General features: G+C 53.5%; 1 protein-coding gene across 4 annotated transcripts; it reads right to left on the bottom strand.

The window, feature by feature from the left end:
- Positions 1–1,998: 1,998 nt before the first annotated feature.
- Positions 1,999–13,655, bottom strand: DMTN (dematin actin binding protein). Of its 4 annotated transcripts, XM_057720961.1 has the most exons (15): positions 13,261–13,655; positions 12,948–13,022; positions 12,401–12,556; positions 11,443–11,487; positions 11,002–11,101; positions 10,606–10,662; positions 10,212–10,364; positions 9,225–9,349; positions 8,495–8,600; positions 4,324–4,388; positions 4,107–4,155; positions 3,925–3,932; positions 3,678–3,743; positions 3,311–3,391; positions 1,999–3,171 (listed from the first exon to the last, which is right to left on the bottom strand). In XM_057720961.1, exons 1-15 carry the CDS (start codon positions 13,276–13,278, stop codon positions 3,058–3,060), a joined length of 1,218 nt encoding a protein of 405 aa, XP_057576944.1. In that variant the 5' UTR covers positions 13,279–13,655; the 3' UTR covers positions 1,999–3,057. The 4 variants fall into 4 exon arrangements, with proteins under 4 accessions (XP_057576944.1, XP_057576946.1, XP_057576945.1 ...); XM_057720963.1 differs by lacking the exon at positions 12,948–13,022; XM_057720962.1 differs by lacking the exon at positions 11,443–11,487.
- Between the last annotated feature and the right edge of the window lie 6,500 nt (positions 13,656–20,155).

Raw genomic sequence — 20,155 nt, forward strand, 5'->3', positions numbered from 1 at the left:
AATAAACAGTTTGAAAGAGCAAGTCACTAAGCCCATATTCAAAGAGACGGGACTTAGCTGCTGCCTCTGGACACGAGGAATGTGACTTCTCATTTGGGTGCATTTTTAAACCAACGCAATTTTGTATCTATCTGTGTGAATCAGAATTCTCTCCAAAGTATGCAACCAAATACAAGAATAAATTAGATCCTGTGATTGGTGAAAGGGTAGCTGTCATATATAACCCCTGACTTAAAAATTGTATATCCATTAAATAGCTTCCTTGTTCTCATTGATTGATTTCATAATAATTAACTATAAAATTCAACCTATAGGGAATTCCCTGGCAGTCCAGTGGTTAGAATTCCTTGCCTCCACTGCAGGGGACACGGGTTCAACCCCTGGTCAGGGAACTAAGATACCACATGCCACGTGGCATGGCCAAAAAATTAAATAAAATCAACTTATAAATGTATTCTAATTACTAATAGTAAGATCTAATTTTAAGAAAGATTGACTACTAAAAAGATTTGGAAACCACTGGACTAAATAATCACCAAGGTTTTATTTTAGGACAGAGCTCCACTTTGAGCTGCTCTAAATTCTCAGGAACTTCAACTCCTGTAGGACTTTGCATCCTCTGTCCCCACCACAAACATTTCCCAGTGCACTGCGATCAGACACTTCTCACAGCCCTTGGAGCTCAGCAGCCTGGGAGCTCCATGGACGGAGGGTGCTGGCCTCATCACCCCTGTTTCCCTCACGCCAGAACAGGGTAAGCCTTCCAGACGTTGACTGAACACCTAATCCTGGGTACGTGTGTGTGGGGACCATTCCTCTCTCTGCTGCCCCTGGAGAGGCAACTGTGTCTGTACTGGGAATGAGCCAGGTGAGCAGTGAAGAAACTGGGATGTGTGTCTCTAGCTGCATTCATTAGTTGGTTGTAGCTTCAAGCTTGTGAATTGTCTCTATGCCATGATTTTCTCATTCTTGGAAAGGATGAAAGCAGCCACTGCCATTGATCTCGAAAGTTTGTCGAGAGGATCAAACAATGTTGTGGATGTAACAAAACTCCTACAATTTAATCATTCACATTTGAGCGATTCTTACCCACTTTGCTTTTGTTTCAGACAAAGGGGCTAGAAACTCTTCCGAGGGCAAGAGAGTTGATTCAGGTGCGGGGTCCAGTCTTGGGCTCACACGCTGGTCCGCCTCCAACTCACTGGGTCCTCTGGACTGCATACCTCTCCAGGTGCCCAAACTCAGGTTCTGTTCCCCCCAGGTGAGCCGGCCTCACTCCCACCAGCACCCACACCCAAAGTCCTCCTTCTGATCTTCCAATCCAGTCTTCACCACCTCCACCCACTTCAGCAGGTTCGTTTCATGTCTATTCCCCCTGGGTGGTCCTGCCAAGGCAACCAAGACCAAGTTACCCCTGCTCCCTCGGCCTCCACTTGACCCTTGCTCCTGCTGGATTTCACCCGTCATTTCTCCATCCCTTAGTTTTCCCCACCTGACCCTCAACAATCAGCTCACTGCCCACTCATACACAGTTGACCTTTCCTGGGTATTTGGGCTCCCCATTGAACTGTATTACAGGCCCAGAAGGGTACAACCATGTCAGCTGTGGATGAGCTTGACTGCCAAGGGGGAGTATTTAGGGGCTCCGTGGAGGACAGAGCCTTTTCTCCCAGGTGGCTCTGTATCACGCTCCAGAGTGTGAGTTTCTGTCCCCTCGTCCATGCCACCATCACACTGACCCTGAAGGAGAGGAGGCAGACAGGACCTGCTAGACTGCCCCCGCTTTTCTGGCCCAGGGATGGGGGAGGGTAGTATGTGTGTCATCTCTCTCCTTCATCCAACTCTGTGTCCCGTCCCCCCCCCCACCATTTGAACCCTTGCTCCATGGCTTTTCTCAGCCTGGCATCACCTGTCCCTCTCATCTGGATCTGGTAGCTCATAAAGAACAAATAGATTTGGGGCCCCAATGCAACCTTTTAATTCCAAGCAGAGTCCCCCTCCCCCAGCGTTATCTCACACACACGGTGGAAAGGGATGTCAGGGTCTGGGTAGGAACAAAACCCAGACCCGGGCAAAAATATATATATATAATTATATACACGTGTATTTGGAGAGAAGAAAAGCTGGGAGCGTGATTAAGGTAGGGCAGAGAGTTAGGTGAGGAAAGCAGCTGGGGGTGCCCCAATAAATTACATTCTTTAGAGAGTGTGGTGGGGGATGCATGGGTGTGGGCAGGACCTGGTAGCCAGGACTCTCAGCCCAGCTCCTGATCCCATCCAAGGGGAGCCCGAAGGCCTGGGTTCTGCCCAGGACCTGAATGCTAGAAGGTAACATTCTAGCTGACTGCCTGGAGGCTGATGGTGGGCTGGGGGTCTGTATAGGCGACATCTCCACTCTAAGCCAAGGCTTCTGGGGAAGCCACAGATCTGGAGCAAGAGGCTTCAAAGCTTAGGGGTCGCAAGGGGAGGACAGGGTGAGTTGGAGGGCCAGGTGGCTTCCCTGCTGGAGGCTGAGAGGCAGGAGACCCAGGTGCAGGGGAACCTGTCCCAGGTGAGCTGCAGAGGGGTGCTTGGGTGCACACAGGGTCCTGGGGCGCTCTCTGCCTGCCTGGCTGCTTCCCACCCTCACGTGCCTCCTACTAGACCTGAGGGTTCTCCCCACCTACCGGTCAGAACAGCAGACACGTCTGACCACTAAGTGCCATGTTCATTTCTCATCACTCTCTTCCGGGGACCTTCGTGTGGGGGTGGGGGCAGGGAGAGGGTGCAAACATTAACTCTGTGTGTGCGGAGTCCAGACTGGGTTTGCCCTGTGCCGTGAGGACCAGAGATGAGAGAAGGAGGGCACCCTCCGCCCCCGGCTCATAAGAGGAAGAAAGTCCACGTCCCACAACCCCAACCCTGCAGAGGTTTTGCTCCCCCTCGACCTGGGCAACGGAGCCCATCCCACCTCTGCCCCACATCCCTGCTGCCCCCAGAAATGATGCTTTGGGGTCTAGGGACTCCAGCTCCCCGAAGCAGCAGGGGTGAGGGTCTGTCACGGAGCTGGTGGGGGCCATCAGAAGAGAGAGGCCTTTTTCTTGAGTTCGTTTCGCTTCCACAGAGCCAGCTTGCCAAACTCTTCAGGAGACATGGAAAAGACCCTTGAGAAGTCCTCCGCGGACAGGTGCCTCTGTACCGGGGGGGAGGGACAGGAGGCCGTTTAGGGAGAGGACGTGTGAGGTGGGGCTGGGCTACCTTCTCCCCTACCAGGCAGGGGAGGCTGCCTGCTTGCGAGCCCCTCGCCCGCCCAGCACATCCTCCCTGCATACCTCAAGCCTCATCCGATCCACACCCGGAGGCAACTTGGTTCGCCCCCTGTTGGTCACCACCAGCGTTTCGTAAGGATAGATCTGGGGGGGAGGGGAGGCGGGCAGTAAGTATTAGGCTCATAGAGGTCCCTGTCAAGGTAACCTCCTCCACCCCCAGGCCCCCTTATCAGCCCACAGGGGCCATGGGGGCTCATGCCATCTTGTCCTCCAGCTCCCCCCAACTTCCGTGCTGCCCCTGCCATCATCCGCCAGGAGGACCCCTCAGTGCATTCCCTTCTCTGGCTCCTCCCCCAACTGGCCCACACCCACTAGAGACGGTTCTGTCCCCTGCCCACCACCACCCCCTGCCTCTGCCCCTGCCCCTCACCTTCTGCTCCAGCACACAGGGCAGGGAGTTCCCCCGGTCCATCCTCCCCCTCTGGCCCTCTCCGTTCTGGGGAGACCAAAGCCGCAGTGAGCCAGAGTGGGGCAGGGAGATGTCCCCAGCCTTACCACGGGCTCCTTATGTCCTCACCAGGTGACTCCATGGCCCCACACCCCTCCCCCAACACTGCCAGTCCCCTGTCCATCCGTGGCTCCTGTGCTCCACGTGTTCCCCTCCAGAAGGCACTCACCTGCAGGCCTGCAGGAAAGAAGTCATTGTTCAGAGGCAGCTCTGAGGTCAGCAGGCCTGCTAACCTGCCAGCTCAGCCTCCCTGACCTCCAGCCACAGAGCCCTGCCCACATCGCAGACCTGGGCTGCCCCAGGGGCCTGCGTGCGCCCCCTTCCCAGCATCAGGTCAGCCTTGCCTCTCACCTGGGCTTTCAGTCTCACTTCCAGACGGGCTGAAGTCTGTGGACTGTAGCTGGGAAGGACAGGAAGGGATAAGAGGAAGCTGGAGCATCCTGCATTGTCCCCTTTCACCGTAAGGGTCTGCCCACCGGCCCCTGGGTGCCCAAGTGGCTCAGTCCCTCATGGGCCCCACAAGCACATGCTTCCCGCGAGGTCTGTGACCTCCGTCCTGGGACCTTACCCGGCTCAGGGTGCTCCTGCCGTAGGCGGGGAGGGAAGAAGACTTCGACGTTCCCGCATGCAAGGCTGGAAGAGAGCAGGAGGTCCTGGTTCAATTCCTTTGGGCGACAATCATTCCAGAGAGTCATTCCTTGGGCCCCCCAGCCAGGGGCAGGGCAGTGGAGGGGGGCACTTGGGGGAACCCAGTGGGCCTCTGTTGGCCTCCAGCTTCTGTTACCTTCAGCAAGTGGCATCGTGCTGGCAGCTCTGAACTGTCCCTAATGCCTTCCCTCTTTCTAACGGATGTGCACGAAATAGACATTTGGGCCAAATGCCCGAGTGTTCAAATTGATAGTCAGCCAATGACAGTCAGATGATGAGACCCACCAGCATAAAATGAACCTCTGAAATACGAAAATAAATCTAAAATTTAATCAAAAGAATCGAATTATTACATTTTATGTTTAGCAAGGTTAGCAATCAAATTTCAAATGCTTGATGTTATAAAACAGAAGCAGTAGTTTTCTGGGCACTGTCAGCTACTAGGTGGCACCGCAGTCACTGGACTTGACGTTCGCATGATGAGATGTCACTTTCAATTTGACATCCAATAATATCACTAAGCTTTCAAGCAATGCAGATTATAATTCAAGAAAACTGGTTTTCGGTTACAGGTTTTCCTAGAAAGAGTCTTAGTTCGGGCTAATCTCAAAATTCCTTCATCTCCGATGACTAGAAATTGCTGGCATTGTATAGCAATTGTTGGGACCAGCATTTTTGTGTGTGAAGGTTTAGCCTGGACAGACTCAAAACTATAAAGGAGAATTGTTTTCTTCAAATGTTCTTATAAAATATGTTATTTGGAAGTTTCGTGAGAACAAAATGTGTTTGGGGGATCCTCATTTTTTTTCCCTTAATGCTTCTTATTTTTGTGTAGAAAATTGTCTGCTTTCACAACACTCATTCATTATTGAAACACTTCAGTTTTGTGATAGTAAGTATTCACTTCTCCCTCAACTGACTGATAAGACTTTTTAAAAAACTTTTGGCCACGCCGCACAGCATCCCCAACTAGGAATTGAACCTGTGCCCCCTGCATTGGAAGTGGAGAGTCTTAACCACTGGACCTCCAGGGAAGTCCCTAAAGTGTGTAAGATTTTCACTCCTAATTACTCCTAGATTGCTTGTTTATGTTTGAAAGTGACCATTAATTTCAACGTTGCCATGAAGTCAGAATGACACGCCTGTTCGTAATTCTGAAATTGTTCAGGTTGATCAGCTATGAGAGTACCCTACGCAATCATATGACCGTTGATCCCTTACAAGCTCAAGGATGCCAACAGTGACACTGAGGCAGACATCTCGCTACTCAAGTTTGCAAGGCCAAATGTACATTAAAGAGCTAATTTTGCATTGCTAGCAAATCCTGGTGGAGCATGAAGACTGAATCCAACCTTCAGGGCATCTCTCTCTCTGCCTCATTCTTCAGGCCTTAACTATTTATCCCACATTCTCTAAAAAGGCCTATCAGAAACTCTTCCCACTCACACTGAAATATCATCCTGGTGAAATATCATTTCGATGACCCCATGAATGTCCCAGCCATACATGAACCTGAATGGTTCCTTGAGTCCCCCACCCTAGGGGCTTTCACCTCCACTCCACAGCAGGCAACCCCTTCCAATGGCCAGCCCCTGGATCTTGTCGTCCACAACTGCTTCGCCTTGACACTGAAGCCTGCATATCCCACTGTGCGGCTACCGCGCCCTTTTTTGTTTGCAGCTCTCTCTTGGCCACATTCCTGGCACATCTGCTGGTCAGTATCACGGGGAACCTCCGGTGTCTTGATACTCCCACTTCTCCCTGACCTTTGACACATGGGTAGATACGCAACCGCTTTCACCCACACTCAGCAGCTCGTCTGGCCACTCAGTCCCTAAGCACCTGCCTTACAAAACTCTAACCATGCATCAGCCCAGGGTTCCACTTTTGCCCCCAGGCTATGGAGATGAAGCCCACCCCAGAAGTTGTTCGGAATCTTCACCATTCTCACCAAGCCTCACCCTCCATGCACTCAGCAGACAACTTCAACTTTTTTTTTTTTGGCCATGCCACGAAGCATGTGGGATCTTAGTTCTCCCTGACCAGGGATCGATCCCATGCTCCCTGCATTGGGTGCCTGGAGTCTTAACCACTGGAACACCAGGGAAATCCCAAACCTCAACTTCTGATGTGGCCTGCTCCCAGAGTCAAGTCCCCAACCCTTTCAAGTCCAGCCTTCTGCATCCTGAGGCCAGGTCTCATTTCTGACCTCTTCCCAGCCAACCTTCCAAAGGGATTGTAGTGTGAGTGCTCTCCAAGTAACAGCCCTCAGCACCCTGCCCTTCCCTCCCCTTTCTCTCCACAATCGGATTTTTTCTCATGGTCCCACTACCACGTATAAGCTGAAGATTCTGCTTAAGCCCTGACTCATGCCTCAAGCTTCCAACTCAGTCAAACTCGCTTCCCACCTACATGCACTTAAAACCCAACCTGCCCCAAAACAGTCTCTTCATCTTTCCACTGAAACCTGCCCCTTTCATGATCTCAGCCCCAGGTCTGTCATCACCAAGTACCCAAGACAAAAAAACCCCAACTCGGCTCTCCCTCACCACCCACGTCCAATCAGCCACTAAGTCCAGTTGATTCCATCTCCTGTACAGATCTTCCTCAACCTATGATGGAGTCATACCCCGATAAGCCCTCATAAGTCAAAAATGCATTTAATACACCATACTTACCGAGCATCAGAGCTCAGCCCAGCCTAACTTAAATGTGCTCAGAATATTTATATGAGCCTCCAGCTGGGCAAAATCCTCTAAAACAAAGGCTATTTTACAATAAAGTGTTGAATTTCTTATGTAATTTATTGCATACTGTACTGAAAGTGAAAAACAGAATGGTGGTCTGGGTACAGAATGGTTGTAAGTGTGTGGATTGTTTCCCATCGTGATGGTGTGGGTAGCGGGGAGCTGGGGCTGCCACTGCCCAGCATCTCAAGAGAGCATCATGGAACTTCCCTGGTGGTCCTGTGGTTAAGACTCTGTGCTTCCACTGCAGGGGGTAGGTGTTCAATCCCTGGGGAACTAAGATCCTGTAAGCCGAGCGGTGCGGCCAAAAAAAAAAAAAAAAAAGTTACGAGAGCATCATACCACACATCTCTAGCCTGGGAAAAGATCAAAATTCAAAATTGGAGGTACAGTTTCTACTGAATGCATATTGCTTTTGCACCATCGTAAAGTTGAAAATCTGTAACTCTGGGGCTATTTCTATGCAGACTGTGTCTGTACATTTCTCAAACCCATTTCCTCTTCTCTGGACCTAAGTATATATTTAGCCCTTACCAGACAATTGGTGAGGTGCTCTGACCAGCGGAAGGCAGTGGAAGGATGCCCTGTGGCTTCCGAGGCCAGGCTCTTAGAGGCCTCGTAGCTTCCAGTTTTGGGTTCTCAGATCTGCCCCTCTCTTCTCCAGCCACCATGCTCGAAGGAAGTCCAGGTTAGCCTCAGTGATGAGCACCGTGGCAACAAAGCCCTGGCCACTGCATGGTACGCTCTGTGAGCTGTAATTCCAGGCTCCTGGGGGCCCTCTCCTCTGGCCGGATGTTTGCTGTTCCTGGCTTCTGCTCCCACACTGTCCCCGGGGTCTGTGCTGCCCTTCTCCCCCACTCACCTTATCTCATTCTTCAAGACTTAGTTTAATGCCTCCAACTCTGGGACCCAGGCCCTGTCACCATCCTCTCAAAGCACTCGAAGTATACCTCTCATCTCACCGCACCTGCTATGATGCACTGAAACCCCAGGTTCTACGTCAGTTTTCCCCGTGACCAGAAGCTACTGGAAGGCAGCACTATAGTGTTTTTATATCTCTGGGGCCAAAAACATGGTAGACACCCAATAAATGTTTGTTGAATTAAATGAAATGTGCTAATTCTGCTTTAGCCAATGCCATCTTTTATCATCGCATCTTGTCCCATGACTGGTACTCTTGCCTTAAGGAGAGCGTGAGCACCTTGGGCCAGCAACTGAATCTTCTACGTCTCTTATACCCACAGTAGCACGGTGCTGGGCGTGTGACATACAGACTCAGCAGATTACTTGATCCTGGCCCCAGGGTCTGGCCAGGTGATTCCAAGTCCCCTCAGTGACACTCACAGGTATGGAAAGGTGTCCGGTCGGGCAGAGAGCGGGTTTTCCTCCGGATAGGCAGTGACTTTTCCATCTCTTCTTTCAAGATCATCTTTCCCAAGTTGGAAGTAACCTGGGAAGGAGAAAGGAAGATGGAGTCAAGGCGTCAATACTTGTTTCTCACCTCCAAAAAGTTCAGAGTTGGTCTACTGCAGGTAGGTGTGGGGATAGATTTCCCGAGGGGCTAAGTGGTGGCCCTGAGCCCGTGCAACCTGTCCTGGTCAGAAGCTCTGCCACATTAGGTCTGGCCACCCTTGAGAGCAAGGGGTCAGAGCTGCTTGGTGTAACTCTGCCGCGGGGCCTCTGCATCCCAGGTCACGATGCCCAGAGCAGAAGCCCATGTCGCCATCAGTGGTTTTTCCATGACTCCCTACACCCTCTCTCCTCCCCTGGGGGCCAGCAGCCTGCTCTCTTCTTTCTCCTTGTCCCATGAACTACTCTGCCTGCTGAAGCCTGGCACTGGTGAGGCCACCCTTTTCTGTGCTTTTGGCCCTAACAATAAGTGGTGTCCCCTCAAAGCAACATGCAATCCTGGTGCCCCTTCAAAAACAGCATCCTGACATTCTGGCAGAGAAAGGGAGTTCCCACATGTTCTGACCAGCGTGCTCTTCAGACATGAACCCACTTAGTTCCATTCAGAATGAACTTCCGTCCCCAGCGTGACACAGGGAGGCGAGTGGGGGCAGTGAGACGCTACCTTACTGAGTTCCTCTCTCTGACGCTCTCTGAGAGCCTTCATCTCCTCCCCGGAGTCATCCTCCTCCTCCTCCTCCTCCTCCTCTGCCCCCCTCCTCGATGCCTTCCGCTTCCTCCATTCTGTCTCTGAAAAACACGGGCAAAAGCAGGCATGTCAGTCAATCAACCACGTGCTCAAGAAGCATCTGTCAGCGGCTGCTTTCTGCATGTCCTGAGGCTGCACCTTGAAGGGAACACTGCAAATTATTATTATAAAACAAAAATGTGGGGACTTCCCTGGTGGTGCAGTGGTTAAGAATCTGCCTGCCAACGCAGGGGACATGGGTTCGAGCCCTGGTCCGGGAAGATCCCACATGCCTCAGAGCAACCAAGCCGGTGCGCCACAATTACTGAGCCCGCGCTCTAAAGCCCACAAGCCACAACTACGGAGCCCACGCACCACAACTACGGAAGCTCATGCTTAGAGCCCGTGCTCTGCAACAAGAGAAGCCACCACAATGAGAAGCCCGTGCACTGCAACAGAGTAGCCCCTGCTCACCACAACTAAAGAAAGCCCACATGCAGCAACAAAGACTCGATGCAGCCAAAGATAAATAAATTAAAAATAAATAAAATAAAAGCAACATTTTCTAGCCTTGCGGTGAAGCTGGGTGGGCAACACACGCTCACATGACTTAAAAGTCACTGGGGGCCAAGACCTTGTCTCATTTCTCTTTCTCTTTCCAGAGCTCTCATCACAGAGCCTGGGACACACTAGAAATTCGACAAATGTCTGTTGAGTGCTCAAAGAGGAACCGAAAGCAGATGAATGACTAATAAGCTGGGCTGCTTATACCAAGAGCGATGGGGTTGCAGGGATGAGGGAGCAGAGAGTCTGGAGGGTTCATGCAGGTGGTAGAAGAGGGGCGGGGGTGTGTTCCTGGGGCTTCAACAGGGCCTATGAGGTGATGTCTTGGCCCCCTCTCCCTTCTCCAGCAGTTTCTCCTACCCACAACAGCCAGTGACGGGGGGCACGGCCAGTAGTCCGTCTCGATCTTGGCTGGCTGGTTGGGGTCTGGAGGCTGCGCCGCAGGGAACTTGGACGACTCGATGATGAGGTCCTCAATGAGGTGCTTGCTCTGGGGGCTGCCTCCTGTGGACTCTGTTGGGGGAGGTCAAGGTCAGCCTGGGCACACCCCGCCCTGCAGGCTGCCTCCCACCCCAGCCCCCCACTCCCTCACCTCTCCCCCTTCACACCTGGGAGATCCTGGGCGTAAAAGCTGCGCAGCAGCAAGAGCACAGCATTATAAACATCTGTCCTCCCATCTCCCTCCCCCTGCCCTCAGCGCAGCCTCCCAGCACGTGGCGGGAAAGGGGCTCTGGTCAGTCAGGGGAACCCTCACCTCTCTGCTTGTAGATGGGTGGCTTCTTGTAGATGTTGAAATCTGGGCGGGTGGTCTCTGTGGAGAGGGAGCAAGAGTGAGAAGGACGATGGGTCAGTGAAGAGCATGGAGACAGATGGATTGGGAGAAGGTAGGGAATTCATGGGTTTTTGCCAAGAGCCAAGACAGAACTGGAGATCCTGGAATTGTCCCTCAGGGGTTGAGATTTTTCTGTTCGGATGGGAGGGATAGTGCAGCAAGGCCCACCATCTCTGGGAGTTCTGCCTGGGTCCCAGCATCAGGGGTTCTGGCCAGTTCTGTGGTATGCACATACCCCAGGGAGTGGGGGACTGAGAGTAAGGGGCTTGGGTTCCAAAAGGAAAAAGGTCCTAGGGCCATGCTGACACTAAAACCTACCTGGATGGTGGAAATGGGGCAGGCTGGTCCGGGGTGTCCCAGTAGTTCTTGGGGCTGAAGCCTGAGAGATGGTTCCAGGGGACCGGCTCTCTGCCCACACCTGTAGAGCAGAAGTGCGGTTCACTGCAGCTCCCAGGTCCCCCACCCCACCCCCTCCACTATCTCCATCCTCCCACCCTAGCAGCCCACAGGCCCCCAACCCCAGGGCAGAGGAAGGCTATCCAAGGACTCGACCTGCTGATGGTGCCTGACCCAGGAGAAAGGATTAAATGAGATCCTGGGTCAGACGCAGATGGCCCCAGAGCTGGCCAATAACAAGACAAGGTCCACTGATTCATCACCCCCTAGGCTCTGCTGAACCCGGTCTGGATGTGTGTAAGGGATGGGGTTGAGCTCCATCAGAGCAGGGCTGGGCAAGTGTCAGGTGCAGGGCAGACTCACCTCTGGGGATGGTGGGGGGGATGTGGATTTGGGTGACAGCGAGCGCTGTGAATGGAGAGGAGGCTGGTCAGAGCCACAAGGGTGGGATTAAACCCTCGTCCCTAGGACCCCAGGTGGGTCACGTCACCCCCCACCCAACCGTGCAATTGCCAGGCCAATTTCTGGGCCACCTCTTCTCTCTCAGTCCTTGCCAGCTCCCAGGGCTGGCTCTCCATCCTCTCTCTCCCAAGAGAGGGTCCTAAGTCCTTCCCTAGGAACCAAGAAGAAGCAGAAGAAGCTGACGATCTTGGAGCAGTGTGCGTGTGCTCTGAGGGCCAGCTGAACGTGGCTATGGCCCTGACCTCAGGGCCAATGAGCAAGGGGAAGGGACGAGACCCACAGCATCCAGGATGGAGTCCAGACTCCTCGCCAGGCATTTAAGTCTCCCCACAGCCTGGCCCATCTCTCTGCTCAGCTGTGACACTACCCCTTTCTCCAACACAGTTTACAAAGTACCTGTCCTGCGTTATCTCGTACATTTGACTACCTGGTGAGGTGGACAGGTGAAGGTATCACCTCTATTTTATAGGAAGGGAAACTGAGACCACACCATCACACAGGTCACACTCAGCTTCCAGCCTCTGAGTTCAGTTCTCCTGAGTTCCTTCCACAAATTTGCTCGCTTTCTGCCCTTTGCTACCCCATTCCCACATGACCCGCCTCTGTGCTGCTACCATTCAAACATAGCCTCCCCTGCTCTCCACCTGGAGCTAGCATCCAGCTGTCAGCCCATCTCTGCCTGCTCTGCAAAAACACCCAGTTCACAAACCGACTGGTGATTCCTGTGCACAGGGCCCTTTCTGGTTTTGGCGTCTGGGCTCCAGGAAAGAAAGCATGAGAGGGATTCTGCCTCCCACCCAGTTTGGCTGGGGGAGCCCTTCCCCCAAGTCCTGTCCAAGAGGAACCTCCCACCCTTTACCTCCCGGCTTCTGGGCAGCTCCACATGTTCCAGCAGAGAATAGGTAAAGTGGGGCTCATAGATCATGAGGTCAGGCCTCTCGATGTCCAGGATGGCCTTGTCTTTGGGGATGGCGGCCAAGTCCTTGTAGCCCAGCACCTGATTGTCCATCTTGGCCTGAAGGGAAATGGTACACAGGGATCAGAGGTGCCAAAAGCCTCCCCTAGTATACTGGTCTTACAAGCCAGACTTGCAATTTACTAGGAAGAAGAGGGAAGCTGTTTTAGAGGTCAGCTCCTATAAGTTAATATTTCTATTATTTTCATTTTAAGGGTTTAGAGGATCACCCTAAAACAATGATAGTCCTTCACCTAGCACTTTAGGTACAACGAGACAGGACCAGACCAGCAGGCTGGGGTGTGCAGAACCTTCTCTGGATCTGGGGTTCTCTCTGTCTACCTGCCCTGGCAGGACCATGGTCATTTGAGTGAAGCTGCCCAGCAGCCAGCGTGTCCCCCACCCCTCCCTCCTCCCAGCCTGAGGATGCTGGTGGCCGAGAGGTACTCACCACGATGCTGGAGGGAGAGCCGGGAACACTGGAGTCTCGGGAGGAGCTGACGCTCCCAGGGGAGGTAAGTGGTTGCTGGGGAGAGCGAGAAGGCGGGAGGGTGGGAACGTGCGTGGGTGCCAGGGTCGGGCCTGAGGGAGGGGGCTGGGGCAGGGGTGGGCTTCCCTAGGCCTCTGGGGCCCTGGGGTGCGGCGCCGCGGGTAACCACCAGGTGGCACCCTCGACTCCCGACCTGACCCTCCGCTGGGAGCCTGGCCCCCACCGCGTGACCCCGGCACCCCACTACCCCGGCGTGGGGTGCAGCCCTGCGCACCTTCTGCAGCCGTTCCATGCAGCAGGGAGCTGGCCGGCCGGATCACTCGTAAAGCCCTGTGCGCGGGGGTGAGGAGACGACAGGGCGTCAGGCTCTGTCCGGCTTCTGGGCGCTGCGCGCTCGGGGCCGCGAGAGCAGAAAGGGCGCTCCCCCGGGCTGTGGCGTCCTCATCCCTCGGTGACTCTCCAGGCTGCTGGCCGAGTGCAGGGCCTGGAAGGGGAGGGAGAACGTGCCAGCCGGGGCTGTCGGGCCCCGCGATCTCAGAGGCCGGGGGCGAGAGCAGCCCCCTCTGGCCCGGCGTGCCTCCAGGGAGCGGGGCTCCAGGCTTTCCGTTCGCTCGGCCGCGGGGACCGCGAGCTCGTATGTGCCCCGCGGTGAGACGGGAAAGTGGACGGGGGTTGTACTTGTTTTTGAGCCATTGTTCTCTGGCTGGAAAGGAAATGACGGCAGAGGCCAGCCGTTCCCAGGGCAGCCTCCACATCCCTGCTTCGTCACACCTGCCCTGCCTGGGCTGCGGGTCAGTTTCAGGCCCAGGTTCTCACTCCCACTGGCCTCTGCCTGGCCGTTCCCTGGCTCTGTGCTGGTACCCTCGCCCCCCTCCCCCTCAATCTGCTGTCCACGGTGCCAGCCCTCTCGTAGCCCAGAAAGGCTTAACACAGAGGGACTTAGTAATACTATGGGGTGACTACCGAGGGAGGGGAGGACAGGCGACTTGTTGGGACGCTGTCAGGTCACTGGGTGGGAGCTGCTGCTCTGCCCTGGGTGGGATCCGTCCCCAGTGGAGAAGGGAGAGGGGGCTGGAGGGAGCCACATCCCCCGTGTGCCTGTCCCTGTACAGCAGGCAATCTCACCTGCAGGCATTTGGTAAAGCACCTTTGGAGCCAAGTCCACATTCTAGCTCCCCACCGTCTTCTCAGAATGCCAGTGCTGAGGCCGCCCTCTGAAGTGCTACTTTGCCGTAAGTCAGGGCCCCTGATTCAGGGGCAGGAAGGCCTCTGGGCTGGCACTGCCCTCTCTTGGTTCCTAGGGAGTTGGGTCCTGTCTGCTGCAGTAGATTAGGAGTTCCCCGGGGCCACAGCCCAGGTCTCCTTCCTCAGTAACTCCCTTAGCAATCCTGTCATCCTTCCCACACACCTCTGGACCGGACACATGGCCTGGCTGAATTTCCCATGTGATGGTGGCAGTGGAACTGTCTTCCAACTGCTGGCAGTAAGCCATAGAGTGAAGAGAGCTTCTCTGTACAGAAGGTAGAGAGAAGATGAAGCAATAATGTAGTGGTTAAGAGCAAGGATTCTGGACTGGAGTGTCTGGGAAGAGGAAGTTCTGCTACTCAGAAGCTGTGTGACCTTAGGCAAGTTACTAACCCTCTCTGTGCCTCACATTTCTCATCTGTAAAATGGAAGATAGTAATTGTATCTGTGTCATAGGGTTGTTCTGATTATTAGGTAAGTTATAACGTGAAGTGTTAAAAATATTATAAATTCTATGTAGAGTGTTAAGTATTACTGTTTCTATCTCCCCAAGGACTAGTGAACTTAGCTGGCTTTTCTGTAACCATTCTTTGCCAGAGAGGGTCATGAAAGACTGAGATCATCCTGAGATCACTGGGGTTCCCAACCTTATTATCACCTGTTACTTTGTATCAGGCCATTTTGCTCACTGTCTCTCCACCACCAGGCAGAGGCAGCCCTCACTTCCACTTCCCTGCTTTGGGGCATGCTCTTGCACTATTCTTGCCTCCCAGATCCCAGCCATCCTTTAAGGGCCATCTTAAACCCCCCTCCTCTTGGACACCTCCCCTATTATTCCAGTCCTCATTGCTAAACTCTTCTCTGAATTGCAGTGGAACTTAAAAAGAGAATTATGTAAATCAGTCCTTGATTATATGCTGCCTGACATGTTTTCTTGCTAACTAGAATGACTGCTGACTTCTAGAGGACAAAACCAACAGCAATAATAGCTATCATTTTTAAAATTTCTGTATACTAGCCTCTTAAATGGCAATGGTAAATAAATGAACAGGATATTGCAAAACAAAACAAACAGCTATCATTTTTTTGAAAGCTCATGCTGGGTACTTTGATCAGCACTTTACAAGGATTATTTTGTTTCATTTCCCCTACTGCCGCAACAACCCTATAATGTAGACCCATTTTACAGATGAGAAAACCGAGGCTCAGAGAAGTTAAAAACTTCTCCAGAGTTGTGGAGGTGAAAATGACTGTGCTTCAGCATTGGCATGATTCATAGTGCCTCCCTAGTACTATGGGGATAGACTAGCATTTGCCACATTTCTCAAGTCTTTTTGGAATTCTAGAGCCAAGGCGTCTCCAAGACAAGACTCTGGGCATCAGAGGCACACTGGGTATTGGTGCCCATGGAAAGGCTCCATTCCAGAGCTTCATCCTTCTCCTGCTTTCTTAACATTCACTTTGTAATGCTTTTAACTGGGTGTCTGAGGACCAGAATAAACTCTAGTACAGATTCAAAGAGCTGTTAGCCCTCTCTCACTTCTATTTCATCTTTACTTTGTTAAGAGACATTGTCAAACTAGCCATACACTTGGCTTAACCCTAGAGACAAACACTCATTCATCCATCCACCCATCCATCCATCCACCCATCCATCTATCCATCCATCCATCCATCCATCCATCCATTCATCCATCCACCTGCCCATCCAGTCATGTATTGTTTTATTCATCCATTCACCAAATACTTTCTGAGCACCTATTCTGCAATGACCACAGAGCATTGCTCTGTGGTAAGTCTTATGGGAAACAGAAAGTTGAGTCAAAGGAGCTAAGCTGCCCCAGCAGAAATGAGGCCATGTGTATAGATAACGCCCATGCAAAGCAGAAAATTACCTGTGCCTGATAAGATAGCAGAAAAGGCTGTGAGAGGCCACCGGAGAGAGGGATCACTACTGCTGTGGTGTCAAGAGAGGAAAATAAAAAAAAGGTTTCTTAGAGGAGGAGGTATTTGAGGCAGGCCTTGAAAGACGCCCAGTCTGAGATCATGCAAAGACTAAAAACGGGATACTTGAAAGAGGCCACAGCATGAGCAAAACTGGAGACACCGGGAAGCACCGGGTCTGTCTGGGGACAGCAAATATGGCTGAACCGTGGAGCTCATGAGGCTGAGACAGGTTTGAGGCAGGAAGTTGGGGGCCAGATTGTAGATGCCTTGAACTCAGACAAGGGGATTCCAAATGTATTCTGTGGGCAGCCAGGGCTACGGAATGCTTAGAAACGTTTTTTAAAACAAAGAAGTGACGGATCCAAGCAGCGCCTCGGGAAAATGAATCTGGCTGCAGCCTGGGAGATGGATTAGACAGGAAGAGGCCATCCACAGAGAGCCCAGCCAGGGAGTTACGGCAGTAGTTCAGGCAGGGGATCGTGAGGGTCTAGACTTGGGCCTGGGGCAGAAGATGGAAAGGGCCAAGTGAGAGAAATCCTAGAGGCAGAATGTGCAAAACAGGACTTGATCTGGAGACGCCACCCCCCCGCCCCTGCCAAGGGAGGAGCAGGTAGCAATGACAGGAGACGGGGAGGCAATGAGGTCACTTTCTGCCAGTTGAGGTTGAGGGAGGCGCAGTAGCTGGAAGTAGAGATTTGGGAGCCATTTGAGCTAGAGATGGTAGTCTGCATATGAGGTTGGCAATGGAGAAAGAAGGTCAAAAACAGCATCCTGGGAAACACTTAGGGGACTAGAAGTAAAAAGGAGCTCGAGATGACATGAAAGGGAGGGGTAGGACTAGAAGGCCAATTCCCTGAGGGGCTGGGAGTGTATCTAGTGATTCTTTGTATTTTCAGTAAAGGGCCTAAAACACAGTAAGTGTGCAATAAACATTGAAAGAAAGAGTTGGGGGAGGAAAAGGGGGGTCGCGAAAGAACGTTGTGAAGCCAAGAGTCCATTGCCCAGAGAAGGGAAGACATGCAGAAAGGAGTGACAGCTCGCCAGTTTGGATGTCAAGGCCTGGTGGCTTCTGAGAGCATCTGCAGAGGAATAGCGAGGCCTCCTTGTTAGGGATGGGGCTGGGGAGGGTTGGCCAGGATGCACAGGCTGCGGGAGGGGCACTTCTGAGAAGTGTGACAGAAGGGCAGGAGGGGGCTAGGAGAGTAACTTTGGAGGAGGTGAGCTTGACTGCAGGTTTTTCAGGAAAAGGGAGACCTGAACACAGTTGTAGGCAGTGGAGGGTGAAGAGTAGAGAAGAAGAAATTATGGCTGCAGGAGATGGGGGGCACTTGAGGGAGGAAGGTCCCAGCAGGAGACAGGGAAAGGGATTGGGTCCAGGCCAAACTGAAGGACTGCCTTTGGAAAGCAAGCAAGCACTAGCTTCCCTGAAAGAAGAGGAAAGGGAAAGTTGGGTAACGGCAATCTAGGGGCATTTAGAGGGGGCTAATCCCTCTATTTTCTCAGGAAAAGTGAGAGATAAGGTCATATGCAGACCCTCCAGGTGGGTTAGGCAGAGGCTGAAGAGAGTAGAAAGGACTGGAAGCGTCACGGTGGGGAGTGTGGACAGTTGAGCAGCCAGGAGAAAGGAGAGCCTTTACATGTGCTGGAGCCTCGGGCTGAACCTGGGGGTGGCCCAGGCGCCCTGCCCCTGAACACCAGTTGCGGCTGGGTACAGAGTGGGGCGATGGCTGCCTATCAGAGTGGCCACTGCCCAGGGAGGGAGGGGAGGGATTCAAGGTGAGCCGGGTCACAGGTTACAAGGTCTTGCGCTGAAACCCTTACTCGCCTGTGCACAGACACTGTCCCACAGGTGCAGCCACTCAGAATAACGTTGTCCCTGCTCCGTCCCTTGGCCCCTTCTTCTCCACAGCTGTCCACAGCCCCCTGCCCATCCCCTGGGCTGGGTCTCCTCGCTTTCTGCCCTGAGCCACATTCCTTCAGGAACCTGCACACCAGCGCCTGGTGTGTTAGAAAGCAAGCTGCGGAAATTGTTAATAGCTTACCCTTTCCGGGACGTGGCATTTTAACCTGGGGCTAACCTTAAGGAGTGAAGGTCTTGCTGGTGAAATATTAAGCCAGCAGGGAAAATGTTTTGCGGTGGAGTAGGAGTTGGTGGGGGGGGAAGGAGGGAGGGTTTTCTTGGCTTCTCAAATCACATCTCGCCGGCAAACGCTTACTCCACCCACGCCGGGCCCCGCCCCCAAAGCCAATTTCCTCGCGCATCCGCACCCGCTCCCTCTGCTCACACCACGCCTGCGCCAGCCCCGATTCCTTTCCCACTCGCGCACACCCCTAGTCTCTGCACGTGCGCTTCTAGGTCCCGGCCGCCTCCCATGGACAGACCGAGAGGGCAGGCTGCAGCAGGAAGGGAGGGCGCAGTGGGAGGAAAGGGAAAGAGCCGCGGAGGAAGGCCAGCCCAGGTGGCGGAAGGGCCATCTCGGCCTCCCCAGGGCTCCTCGTCCTTCCATCTCCGCCCCACCCTCCCCCAGCTGTGCAGCCGCGCCTTATCTGAGCCCCCAGTCAGGCTCCACCTCACACCACCCGCCCGTCTCCATAGCAACTAGAGCCGCTTGGCCCCCGGTGATAAGGCCCGCCCACCCATCGCTGCCGGCGCCCGCTCCTGGTAGGGCTGAGCCGGCCGTAGCTCCCAGGACTTGTTGACATGAAGGCTCTAGCCGCAGAACCGCAGCCTGAGATCCTCTTGTCCAGCTTCCTGTCCTGTTCTAAACCAACCACTACTTGCTCTGGGTCAAGGACTTTCACCCATCCACTCTAGCTTCACACAAGCTCATGTCTCCCCATTAGGAGATGAAAATGTGGCTGAGAGATTGACTTGCCAAAGCTCCCCACCCCCTCCACGCCCCCCAGAAGCCAAGCTGGAATTCCTACCCAGGTCTGTCTCAGGTCAAAGCCAATGAGTGCTCTTTTCAATGGGTCCTCAAAGACTCCACTTTAATCTGAGTTTGGGATTTGGGGTCCCGTTTGCTAACCTTATGCCGTGGAGCCACCGGAATCCTACTCACTGGACTGGCCTGTGGACAAGGAGCAGAGAGGCTGGGGCACACGGGCTCTGTGCCCTGGGGCAGGGACAAGCCAGGCTGGAGGCTGGCCTTGCAGACAGTAAACGAATTATGAAATGGGTGAGCTGTCCTCGCGGGCTGGGGTCAGGTGGGCAGGGATTCTGCCCCTCTCCTTTCTCACCAGTTTCATTCATAGTATCCCTCCCATGCCTTGCCCCCTCCGGGTCCCATCTTGCTCTTTCTGCTTTCCATTCCCTTTTTCTTTCTTTTCTTCACCTTCCTTCCCTTGGCTGTTTCCCCTTCACCCTCTTCTCTTCCCGGCCCCACCCCCGCAGTTACTGTGGCAACAACTCAATGCCAGAAATAAAGGCAGGATCCAGCTAGGTCACCAGTTCCCAAAACAGCATCCCAGGGTGGAGAGGGGAAGGGCAGGCAGGAGTAGGCCAGCCCTCCAGGGGAGGCCCTGAGGGCTGTGTCTGTGTGTGCATGGGGAGCGGGCACCCACAATCACCCCCAGAATCGCCCTGCTCTGGGCTGGGCGCTCACTGGAACATCCTTTGCCAAGCCTGTGCTTGCACCTTTTCTAAGACTATGAAGTCCCCACTCCCCTCCTCTCATTTTATCTCTCTCCCTGACCCCCATTTTTAAGCCCTGCTCTATCTGCTAGGACTGGGGTTGGGGTTCCTCTAATGCCAACCCCGAACAGCAGTCTCTTACACTCTGGTGAAGCATCAGGCAGGGGCACGTGAGCCCAGAATCTGGGTCCCAGCCTGGAAACCCACCTGCGCAAGGCCCTGCTCCCCACTTTGCGTCTCATGACAGCAGGAGCGGGCCCAGGCATCCCCTTCATTCCTTCCCCACCCCCCCAAAATATGCGTCTAGTCATCCAGTTTCTCTTAGCTCTCTTGCTTGGGTTTC

The sequence above is a fragment of the Hippopotamus amphibius genome, chromosome 2 (genome assembly GCF_030028045.1).
Source record: "Hippopotamus amphibius kiboko isolate mHipAmp2 chromosome 2, mHipAmp2.hap2, whole genome shotgun sequence".
In the NCBI taxonomy this organism is placed as follows: Eukaryota; Metazoa; Chordata; class Mammalia; order Artiodactyla; family Hippopotamidae; genus Hippopotamus; species Hippopotamus amphibius.

Bases quoted from the DNA above. Each gene is read 5' to 3' on its own strand.
- DMTN (XM_057720961.1), bottom strand. The intron at 11,102-11,442 runs GTGAGTCTGCCC...TCTGCTCTACAG, and splicing joins CCCCCCCACCATCCCCAGAG to GTGTGGGCAGAGAGCCGGTC. The intron at 9,350-10,211 runs GTAGGAGAAACT...CGTGTTTTTCAG, and splicing joins CCCGTCACTGGCTGTTGTGG to AGACAGAATGGAGGAAGCGG.